Source organism: Antechinus flavipes, chromosome 3, assembly GCF_016432865.1.
Source record: "Antechinus flavipes isolate AdamAnt ecotype Samford, QLD, Australia chromosome 3, AdamAnt_v2, whole genome shotgun sequence".
NCBI classification, from domain to species: Eukaryota; Metazoa; Chordata; class Mammalia; order Dasyuromorphia; family Dasyuridae; genus Antechinus; species Antechinus flavipes.
This window is the reverse complement of record NC_067400.1, coordinates 431,749,975-431,762,557: the sequence shown is the minus strand read 5'-3', so window position 1 is coordinate 431,762,557 and position 12,583 is coordinate 431,749,975. Positions and strand designations below refer to the sequence as shown.

The following is a 12,583-nucleotide window of genomic DNA, read 5'->3' as shown; positions in this document are numbered from 1 at the left end:
AGAAGACAAATAAAAATATATGCATATAAAAATGGTACAAATGCAACAAAGTCAGATATCATATCCTCAAGTCCACCTTTTTTTCCCCCTCTCTTGTGAAAACAAGCTAAAATGACAATGTAGAATTTTATTGTATAAGTATTTCATTGATAACATAAACAATGATAAGAGGACTGCATTTGTAGGCCAAAGATGATACATGCACATGTCTCAATAAGTGTCTAGTATGCTTCTGGGCATTTACAATTCAACAGCATCAGTAATAAATATGAAATTAAAAATTTTTTTATACTTTCTGAATAAAATGTCAGTCACTATCAATTTTCATTTTTAGGTATCATTACATATAAAAGCTTCCAAGATTTGAAACATATATCTTGAGATTTTGTAAAGGGAAAATGATTTTTTGAATTGAAAAAATTACTGAGGAACCTAGATTTTTAAAATCTGATGTTTACTGATGTATCAAAAATTCATACAATTCAGCCATTCTTTGGGTATTCTTATGTAGGAGCAGCTATGTGGTGCAATGGATAGCACACTGGACTTGGGATCAGGAAAATTTGGCTTCCATGAATTCAAATCTGGCCTTCGACATTTTATTAATTGTGTGACCAGGGGAAGTCACTTAACTCTGCATGTCTCAATTCATCATTTGTAAAATGAGCTGGAGAAGGAAATGGCAAAACACTCAAGTCTCTTTGCCAAGAAAATTCCAAATGGAGCCAACAAAGTCATATACAACAGAAACAACTAAACAACAAATTCTTTAGAGTTTCCAGATGCCACTGTAATCTGTAGTTCTTTAAAGGCATTTTTTGCTTTGGTTTGGTTTGATTTTAGGGGAGAGAGAGAAGAGAATAGACTAATTTGTCCTTTTAGCATTTCATATGATGACTCTTAAGTGATCTGGATTATCCACACAGCTCTAGATAGCATTTTTAAAAATCAAAATAGTATGGTACTAATTAAATTTAACTTAATATCTCTGAAATGAAGTAGAGGAAAAGGAAAAATCTTCAATAAGTAACCAAAATGTCTCTTCTTGATAATCAGGAAAGAATAGTACTCCCTTTAAAAAAAAAAAAAAAGGCAATTGGGGTTAAGTGACTTGCCCAGGGTCACACAGCTAGTTAAGTGTTAAGCTAGGAAGTTTGAGATCAGACCAGATTTGAACTCAGATCCTCCTGACTTTAGCGCTAATCTCTGAGAATAGTACTCTTGTAGCAAATCAATTGAAGGAATTTAGTAATTATTCTTCCTTGATAAAGATGGTTTACAGTTCCTGGTCCTTACATTTTTGGGAAAAAGGGAGGAGTATCATAGAAAAGTATTTTAACTAGGGTTATTCTGTCTACTTGGGGAATATTCAGTGACTAATATAACCATACTTGTTTGTTCTTATTGACTTTTATGGGAACTAAGAGAAATAAGAGTGGAATAGTCACAAAAAGGCTGCCACTCCTGAAAAGAAAAAGACGAACAATATTTTTGCTGAAAAAATTAGCAGAGATGAAGAATTGAAAGTTGGAAATAAATAATAACAACGACTGATGTGTAGAAATATTTTATTTATTTAAGTTCTGATTAAATAGGACTTGTCTTTTAAATTTCTTTTTCTTCTGAGTTCCTGTATTTTGGGATAATTTTCCTGTCAATTTTCATGACTCTTCCAGAGAATATTAGGGTAGTGAGTTTTTTAAATGAAATGAAATGAAATTTAAAATTTTAAAAAAATAATATCTTATTTTTCCAAATACATACAAAGATAGTTTTCGACATTTATCTTTGCAAAACCATGTGTTTCCAATTTTTCTCTCTCTTTCTCTTTCCCACTTCCCAAGACAGCAAGCAGTCTGATATAAGTTAAACATATGCAATTCTTCTAAACATATTTTCATATTCATCATTCTGCACAAGGGAAATCAGATCAAAAGGGGAAAAAAACAAGCAAACAAATAACAACAATTGTGAAAACACTATGCTTTGATCCACATTCAGTCTTCATACTTCTCTTTCTGAATGAAGATGGCTCTTTCCATCCCAACTGTATTGGAATTGTCTTAAATCATCTCATTGTTGAAAAGGGCCAAGTACATCACAGTTGATGATTGTTGTTGCTATGTACAATGTTCTCTTCATTTTGCTCACTTTACTTAGCATCAGTTCATTTAAATCTTTCCAGGATTTTCTGACATCAGCCTGCTCATCATTTCTTATAGATCAATATTCCATTACATTCATATACCACAATTTATTCAGCCATTCTGCAACTGATGGGCATCCACTCAATTTCCAGTTCCTTGCCACTACAAAAAAAGGCTGCTGTTTCCTCTTTTATGATAGCCCTTTAAACATAGTTCCAAGTTGCTCTTCAGAATGGTTAGATCAGTTCAAAACTCCAATAACAATGTATTAGTGTCCCAGTTTTCCCACATCCCCTCCAATATTTATCTTTATCTTTCCTGTCATCTTAGCCAATCTGAGAGGTATGAAATGATTCCTCAGAGTTGTCATAATTTGTATTTCTTTATATATTTTAGAAATGAAGTCTTTATCAGAAATGTTGACTGTAAAAATTGTTTCCAATTTTGTTTCCCCTCTAAAATTAGCTGTATTAATTTTGCTTGTGCAAGACCTTTTAAATTTAATGTAATTAAAATTATATATTTTGCATTTCATAACATTCTTTAGGTTTTTTTGGCCATAAATTCCCTCCCTTTTCCACAGAGCTGAGAGGTAAAAGATCTCTTGTTCTCCTAATATGGTTTTAGGATTTTTTATACCTTCTCACTAATAATATCTGATATACTAATTTGTTACTAATTAATACTAAAAACAATCTGATATGGATTAAGCTTGTGCAATTCTAAACATATTTTCATATTCATCATTCTGCACAAGGGAAATCAAATCAAAAGGGGAAAAAAACAAGCAAACAAATAACAACAATTGTGAAAACACTATACTTTGATCCACATTCAGTCTTCATACTTCTCTTTCTGAATGAAGATGGCTCTTTCCATCCCAACTGTATTGGAATTGTCTTAAATCATCTCATTGTTGAAAAGGGCCAAGTACATCACAGTTGATGATTGTTGTTGCTATGTACAATGTTCTCTTCATTTTGCTCACTTTACTTAGCATCAGTTCATTTAAATCTTTCCAGGATTTTCTGACATCAGCCTGCTCATCATTTCTTATAGATCAATATTCCATTACATTCATATACCACAATTTATTCAGCCATTCTGCAACTGATGGGCATCCACTCAATTTCCAGTTCCTTGCCACTACAAAAAAAGGCTGCTGTTTCCTCTTTTATGATAGCCCTTTAAACATAGTTCCAAGTTGCTCTTCAGAATGGTTAGATCAGTTCAAAACTCCAATAACAATGTATTAGTGTCCCAGTTTTCCCACATCCCCTCCAATATTTATCTTTATCTTTCCTGTCATCTTAGCCAATCTGAGAGGTATGAAATGATTCCTCAGAGTTGTCATAATTTGTATTTCTTTATATATTTTAGAAATGAAGTCTTTATCAGAAATGTTGACTGTAAAAATTGTTTCCAATTTTCTTTCCCCTCTAAAATTAGCTATATTAATTTTGCTTGTGCAAGACCTTTTAAATTTAATGTAATTAAAATTATATATTTTGCATTTCATAACATTCTTTAGGTTTTTTTGGCCATAAATTCCCTCCCTTTTCCACAGAGCTGAGAGGTAGAAGATCTCTTGTTCTCCTAATATGGTTTTAGGATTTTTTATACCTTCTCACTAATAATATCTGATATACTAATTTGTTTCTAATTAATACTAAAAACAATCTGATATGGATTAAGCTTGTGCAATTCTAAACATATTTCCATATTTATCATGCTGCACCAAAAAAAATCAGATCAAAAGGGAAAAAACAAAACAAAAGGAGAAAAACCACCAAGCAAACAAATAACAAAACAGCAAAAAAGGTGAAAATACTATGCTCCATAGTTCTCTCTCTGGATGTGGACGGCACTTTCCATCACATCACTGAAATTGCCTTGAATCACATCATTGTTGAAAAGGAGCTCAAAATGATTTAAAGAAATATTCTCATTCATTCTACTAGTGCTCTGGTTTAATTATTACAAAAATATTACTAAAGTATTCCTTGTAAAAATATGACGTTCAAAATTTAGATAATATTAAATCCATATTAATCTTCATCACTAAACATCCAATGTTCTGGATAGTCAAGCTTTGGAAACATTATAGGCAATTCCACCCACTTTTTGTATTGTTTCTTTTGGGGATCATTTTGAAAAGCCACCACGAAATTTTTTATTTTGAGACAAGGTAAATCTAAACCTTTGTTCACCATCATAGTTCCCCAGGACTGGAAAGAAAAGAAAAAAAAAAAAAGAAAAGATATAAATTATATTCATAGTATGTCAAGTCTGATTGTTGGCTGACAATATAAAAAAACAGGCTTACCTGGCCACAATGACTGCAAATGATCTCACCATTTGTTTGATAGTCTGCAAATTTCTTTTGTAGTGCTTTATTTTCTCTTACAGTGTAGAGTTTCCTAAAATTTGACAACAGATATCAATGAAGTACTTTTGTATTTAATTGTCTGAATTGGTAGAAAGAGCTTTGGCCTGCCAAACCAAATATCAGACTATGCGTAATATCCCGGATATTCTTCTTCAATCAAGAAACACAATTTCATGTTCCTTACTATTATCTTTATTTTTACCACATTTACTCAAGTTCTTCTGAATACTTCAAAAGATTGTTTTTCTCCATTCTGCCAAAAGATACCCCTAAATACCAATCTAATAAGATTCCTTGGTATATGACCACTAGACTGGATACTATAAATTTATATTAAATATTACATATGATTGCTTCAGATGGATTCATAATCAAATGTGGAAGATTAAAAATTGAACATGGACTTAGAATTATGAATTGAATTTTAGAGGTGAAAAGATCTTGAAAATTGATGTGGGATAGTGGAAAATCTCGGAGTCAGGGAGACTTGGATTCATTGCTATGTGACGTGAGGAAAGGCACAATCTCCTAGTCTCAATTTTCTCAAATGTAACATGAAAAGAAAATATCTATGTTATCTACTTAACAAAATTGTGAGATCTGCATGAAATTAAGTACAATCAGATTGTACATGGCATGTAGGGCATTTAGGTCCAAAAAAAGTATACTTTTGCTATTTCATTGTTAAATGATTCCATGAAATTAGGATAGCAACTAAAGTGACTTCAAATTTAATTATAGAAAATAAGCAAAGATATCCTAAAGATATGGTGAGTTAAGAAGATACCTCAGCCTTTTTTTTTTTTTTTTTTTGTGAGGGGGGAGGGGTTAGTATCACTGCACTGCTATAATGACTACATCAGTTAGGCATTCACTTATAGAGAAAAAGGAGTGTTTGATTTTTTTTAAAGAGAAATTGTTCATAGTATTTACACTCTTTCTGTTATTGTTTGCTTGCATTTTTGTTTTTTCTTCTCAGGTTATTTTTACCTGCTTTCTAAATCCGATCTTTCTTGTGCAGCAAGATAACTGTATAAATATGTATACACATGTTGTACTTAACATATACTTTAATATATTTAACATGTATGGGACTACCTGTCAGGGAGTGGAGGGAAGGAAGGGAAAAGTTGAAACAAGTTTTTGCAAGGGTCAATGTTGAAAAATTACCCATGCATATGTTTTGTATGTAAAAAGCTATAATTACAAAATGTAAAAAAAAAAAAAGAAATTGTTCTTTAAAAAGGAGGGTGGGAGTAATAGAATAGCAAAATCTTGCAATCAACACAAGCTGAATATATTTTCAAAGCATCAACAATTAAAACTACAATATGTCTTTAAAGAAAAACCTTAAATATTAATTATGATAAGCTTACTTAAATTCCTGTGACATATTGACATGATGCATGTTCTCAATTACTTGGATGTTTTCTCCAGAACAGGCCAGCATACTACAGTTTTTACAGAGGAAGGTTACTAATGATGGATTGTCCTTTAATTGCTTTGCATGACTCTTCTTAGTTTTCATTTTCTTTTCCATTATACTTTGCATTTGTAACTCCAAAATCTGCATACACAAAAATAGAATTGAAAGTTGGATTTTTTAAATCCTGGAATATTTCAAAACTTTTAGACTTTGGGTCACATACATACTAATGATAATACTGACATATCTGTCTTTGCTCTGATGATTGTAAACTTTATAACAATAATAAAACCCATTATAGAAAATATGTGTTAGAATATTCTGTACAGAGTAGGTGTTTCATGAATAAATATTAAAGTTGTTGAAATGAATCTGTGGCCAATAAGCAGGAATGTTGTGGAGGCTCAAATAAGATGATGGATATAAAACACTTTGCAAAGCTTAAAGTGAAATGTAAATATCAGTCATTCTTAGTATTATTAGTCTCTAGATCCAAGCCTCCAGTCTGATTACATTCCCCTAGGCTCCTACTATAATCCTACTAGGACCATATAACAATATAGGGATGTGTAGGTAAATATTTAACAATTGGACCCTTGGGGAAGGGAAATGTATACATACACTCTTCTTAGTTTAATTTCTATTGTTAATATTTTCATAAGTCTAGACCATCAACAGTATCATTAATCAAGCCCAGGTTTGCAGCAATTGCCTATTTCTGAAGTGTAAATATTCATACTGAAAATTTAACAATCAATGAGCTGGCTCCAGTTGTCTATAAATAAAAATGGTCAATCAATAGGCTTAAGCCAGCTAGACACAGTAAGAGAATTATAGGCTTAAAAGTCAGGGAGTCAATAAATATGTATTTCCTATTATTTCTATTATATGACAGGTACCATGTTTGATGAGGGTAAATACTAAGGCAAAAATGGAAAAGTCTCTGACCTTATATTAGGGGAAACCCTATGTGTACACACCCACACAGAGACACACACACACACACACACACACACACACTCCACATACACAGAGACAAAGAAAAAATTTAAGGAAGAACTCCTAATTTGGTAGGAGAGAGTCTCTGAATCTCCCTAAGATATTGGTTATTAATAATCATTTCTTACAAAGATGAATCTTCCAAGACAGGGGTCCTTAATATATTCTTGTGCTATGCACTCATTTGGCAGAGTAGGAAAGCCCATGGAGCAAAGAATAAGGATTCATAATAAAAATCTCAGAATGTTTTAATATGCATAAAATATAATATGTAAGATTACAAAGGGAACAAATAATATTAATTATACTTAGCAAGAATATGCTTGTAAATACAAGTTCACACAACCCAAGTTAGAAATGCTTGTTTTTGGAGAAGGAAAGTTGTACTACACATCCCTAGTCCACAAATATCTCATAACATTTGTGTTCTCCAGGCATAGCCTGCCCACTAGAATCTTCCACTTGAAGCTGTATTGTCCAGTGAAGACTTTGAACTTTCAAGTCAGTATAATATGGGAAGACTTTTCATAAAATAATTCAATTCAACTCATAAACCTCTTTCCTAGTTATTACAAGGCACTAAAGAAACTAAAAAAAAAAAAACAAACAAAAACAAATGATCCTATCTTTGAGATAGCTCTACCTTTGAAGAATTTACAGGAGAAATCCAATAGTATATAAATTGAGTAATTTTATCATAGTTTGAGAGGGGACATTAACCAGGAGTCTAGTGGAAAATTTCAACTAAGGATTTTTTAATGGAGTTGAATCTTGATGCAAGATAAGGATTCTGAAAGATTGGAATGAAGAAGTGTCTTTTAGGCTTAGGGGATAACTAATAAAAAGGTAGAAAAGAAAGCAATGGAAGGTTGAGCTTGCAGAACAGTTTGTTTAGGACAAAGAGTCATGAAGGGGAGCAATGCAAAAACTACTAGAAAAATAGATGATATTCATATTGTGAAAAGTTTTAAAGGCTCCAAACTGAAGTTTTTATTCTAATTGAGAGACAGTAATCTGTCAATGAAGTCTTTTGACCAGGAAAGTGAAATGATCAGACTTGTACACTACAAAGGTAAATTTGGCAATGAGGTGAGGGAGTTGAGATCTGAAACAGTGGGCATTTGATTAGAGGTAAGATAAGGGCAAGAGATATTGAGGCAGAATCAATAGGATTTGGCAACTGATTCACTCAAACAGTATAAGAGGGAAGAGTCAAGGATGACTCAGAAATTATCAACTTAAGTGAGCAGGAAAATAGTAGTGCCCTCAACAGAAGTAGGGGAGTTTGGAGGTTTGGGGAGAATGATGATAAATTCTCTGTATGCCTTGTTAACATCCCCAAATAAACACGTCTTCAGGAGAATTTATCAACATTCTTGCTAAACTTCTAAACTTTCCTAGTTCTAGAAGTTTATAAGTGAAAAAGGAGAAGCTTAATATATGACTTAGGAAAATGGGATGAAAATGTAGAAAATGAATCTTTTTAAGGATGGAGAGAGGCCTGACTATATTTATAGGAAATAAATACAGAGAGACTGAAGATATGAGAGAGAGAGAGAGACAGGGCAGAGAGAGACGGGGGGCAGAAGGGGAGAGGGAGAGAGAGAAAGAAAGAGTGAGCAATGAGAGTTGGGAAAAGCTCTAGGAGAGAAAAAAGGGATACAATGACACAAATAAAGGAGTTAGTCTTGATTAATTGTTAGTACTCTCGTTCTCTTTAAACTAATTGAATTACATTGAATATATTTCATGTTGACTTGTCTATGTACATATTGAATCTTCCCAGCAGAATGTAAGCCTTTTGAGGGTTAGACAATTAAGTTTTTTGTCTTTATATACAGAGAACCAAACACAGTGCCTGGAACATAGTAGGCACTTAATATGTTTGTTGAATTGAATTGAATTGGCAAGGAATTAACTGGCCATGGGGATTTCAATTTTCTGTCACTGATTTATGTATATTTTTAAAAAACTTTCATTGTGCCTCTTCCTGGTATGTTATGCCCTGGGTAGTTGTCTACCTTTGCCTCCCTAGCTATATGAAAGAATATGATTCCACAGTAAAACTGAATCCAGAGGTGGGAGGGGTTTTATAATATTTATAATGTGTTGTTTAAATTGTGTTTTTGCTTTTGGATTATTTCTAGCTTAATGTATATATATATTGAAGTTTCTATCATCATAGTATACGTGTTGTTTATGACTTTTCAATTCAAAGGACATCTTTTTTTTTTTTTTGACAAGTGCCACTTCTTTGAGGGAGTTTCCCTGATCCATCTACACAGAAATGGCCCTACTTACCTTTGAATGCTCATTATACTTTGCACCTCACCTCTTTAAAGGTTTATTATCCATATTATAAAATGCTGAGTTAAATAACATCTTATTCCCTTCTGTTGGACTGTAAGTACTTTTAAGATATTAATCATGTTTCATTCTTCCTTATATTCCCTCACACAATCTACACACACAGACATACACACACACACACACACACACACACACACACACAGAGTATATGTGAATGTGTACATGTATACAGATATATAGGTAGATAGATATTCAATATATTTGTTAAACTGGACTGAATTACAGAGAACTCTAAGCATGTACTGATCACACACAGTTGTAACAACAATGGAACACATGGATCCTGCACTTATATTGTCAATCAGCCGGTCAACAAACATTTATTAAGAATCTCCTATGTGGGACAGCTAAGTGGTACAGTGGATAGAATACCAGCCCTGAAATCAGGAGGACCTGAGTTCAAATCTGGTCTCAGACACTTAACACTTCCTAGCTGTGTGACCCCGAGCAAGTCATTTAATCCCAAATGTTTCAAAAAAAAAAAGAACCTACTATGTGTCAGGCACTGTGCTAAGCTTTGAGGATACAAAGAAAGGTAAAAAATGATCCTCGTTTTCTACGAGCTTACAGTCATATTTTAATGAGCAAATTTTATCTTTCAAAAAAAAGTTTTTTTAAATTAGTTGTTGCATAAATCCCTCTTTTCTGTCATGCTATGAGTGTTTTAACTCATCCTGTTGACTGGTACTTACAGAATGTTGTTAAATGTCCTTCTAAATATTTAAAGCTTTAAACATACTTTTTCTGCATACATGGGCTACCTTGCATTCCTGACAATTATATTATGCCTGGAGGCCATGGATGACAAAGTTAAATTTTAGATGAGTGCAGAGAACCAAAAAAAAAAAAATAATAAACTCCAAAGCACCACATGCACATCATAAGGCTACATGACACAGGCTTAATCAATCAAGTATAAATAACTTTTATATATAAAATATAATAATATGAAGAACTGAAGTATTATGTTCACTAGGATGTTAGCTGGGTTGGTCATGCTAGAAGTGAATATCAAGACATTTACAGTTCAATGAGCTGAAGAGAGGAGGCATTCTAGCATAGCATCATGTTCATGTGGGCGCTTATGAAGTACTATGTGATGAATCACACACAGTAGGCAGAAGAAACTTTTTAGGAATACTCTCAGACTATGTAAGATTTACATAAGAAGCTGAAAGAACAGCCCAGAAATATCATAAGGGTATAAAAAATGAGAACAATAGGGCAATAGACAATGTGAGGAAATGGTGATGATATCAATGATAATGATGACAACAATGAAGATGATAATAATGATAATGGTGGTGGTGGGCATTGTTACAATCAGATTTAAGTAAAGAGAAACTATAAAAATCAAGTGGTAGGTTCTGGGTGGATTCCAGGGAGAAGGAGTAGACTAGCATCCCTTGTCCCTAGAAATTTGATTTGGTTTAGGAAGTTTAAAGTCAAGATCAGAATAGACTAAGTGCTTCAGAGAAACCAGATGGATGCTGCTGGATCAATACTGTATCCACTGTCTAGATTGAGGCTTGGGCCAGGGAAGGCCTAAAGACTTTGGGTTTGACCTAGAAGTTGCTACTCTAGAGTTAATTTGAATAACTCAAGTATTTAGGTATGATTTTTTCATTTCTCATTAAGAACCCAGTTTCTTAATTGTTAATGAACTAGATTATAAAGTCCATAAAGGCAGGGGACATCACTTATCTAAACTTTTACTTCTTCCCATATTTCTCACAGGATCCTGCACACAGTAGAAATATAATATTTGTTAAATATCAGGACATATTGATTGGAATAATAATTTTCCAATAGAATTACTAGTCCTAGGTCTAGCTAATTGATAAAGAAGGTAGAATACTTGGCTTGCAATCATGAAGACTTATCTTCATGAGTTCAAATATGGCTTTGGACATTTACTAGTGACCTTGGACAAATCACTTTATCTTGTTTGCCTCAATTTTTTCATCTGTAAAATGAGCTGGAGAAGAAAATGGTAAATGCCTTCCAGCACCTTTGCCAAGTAAACTTTAAATGGGATCAGAGAGCTAGGCAAGACTGAAGCAACTGAGCAACAACAACACTCAGTCCACAAATATTGAGTAGGTCCTCTGATCTGACTATGGGAATTTGAAGGGTTTAAAGAGCATATTGTAGGGTAGTACTGTATCTGAAGTTAGAAGACTTCTAAGATCCCATTTTAGCTATGGAGCACCCATGGATGTACCCTCTGACAAATCACTTAATGCCTTTTGGTTCTAGTTTCACCAATCTATAAATGAGAGAGTTGGAATAAAATATCTCCAAGATTCCTTACATTTTTAAATCCTCACTCTAGGTCACTATCCTGGACAAGTGCCCTAAATTCTCAGTGCTCTAAACAACTAAGACTCAAATTGAAAAGAAAATATTGATCTTCATGGTAAAAGAGAATTTCTGCATCAGAAAATTCCCAGTATTGGTGGAAATAGGACCAGACTCTTGTTCTATTCCTATGATACTTAAATGGAACTGAAGTTTGATTAAGCAAGTTTGGATACCAAAAAAAGTTCTCTCCATCAGACAACATGTACCAACTTGAAATTCACAAAATATTATTCAGGTTAGTACCAGATTCCATGTTTAAGTAAAATGACATCCTAACACTCTGGTTAATTAATCCCAAAATACAGATTTGCTATTATGTAGATGTGTATATATTTTAATGTAGATGTAGCTTTAGATTGTTTGAAGTGAATTTTCTTAAATTCTCCTGCAACAGTACACCAGTCTTTCATTTTAGTCCCACCTATACCTTAAATGACAATATGCTGGAATGTGAAGATGCTGTTGTTTCATATATGAGATGGTTCACTCTAGTATTACAAATATTAGTTGCACTGATTATTCTTCTTAGGTCAGGGTTAGCAGTAACTAATATAGTAGAGGTCCATCATTGGCACAATATGGTCGATATGATTCATTTTAGATTTCTTGCATTCTACAGAATTTGAAAGTATATTTGTGTGTGAATTTGGATTCAGGAAGTCTGGTATTACTTGCTTTTTCCAACAGAAATATATCTTTTCTCCTCCAGTCATGGAAATAGGTATCACAGCCACATATGGGTAATTTTTCCTTTTGTTTTATTGTTTGGCACAGGACTTTTGAGCTCCTGTGTTTTCAATCTAGGCTGATTTTGACAGTATTTAAATAGCCTAGTGGCCCCCAATTTACATCACCCCACTGCAATTTGTATAAGCATCCAATTGACAG

The 12,583-nt window shown here is 33.1% G+C and overlaps 1 protein-coding gene across 1 annotated transcript in view; it reads right to left on the bottom strand.

The window, feature by feature from the left end:
• Positions 1–1,551: 1,551 nt before the first annotated feature.
• The window catches only part of IFIH1 (interferon induced with helicase C domain 1), a 90,552-nt gene continuing 79,520 nt past the window's right edge, over positions 1,552–12,583 (bottom strand). The window contains exons 14-16 of the mRNA XM_051986260.1: positions 5,913–6,103; positions 4,474–4,567; positions 1,552–4,375 (exon numbers count right to left, since the gene is read on the bottom strand). Coding sequence (XP_051842220.1) covers positions 4,196–4,375; positions 4,474–4,567; positions 5,913–6,103 — 465 coding nt within the window. The 3' untranslated portion in view covers positions 1,552–4,195. The remainder of the gene's footprint in view (positions 4,376–4,473; positions 4,568–5,912; positions 6,104–12,583) is intronic.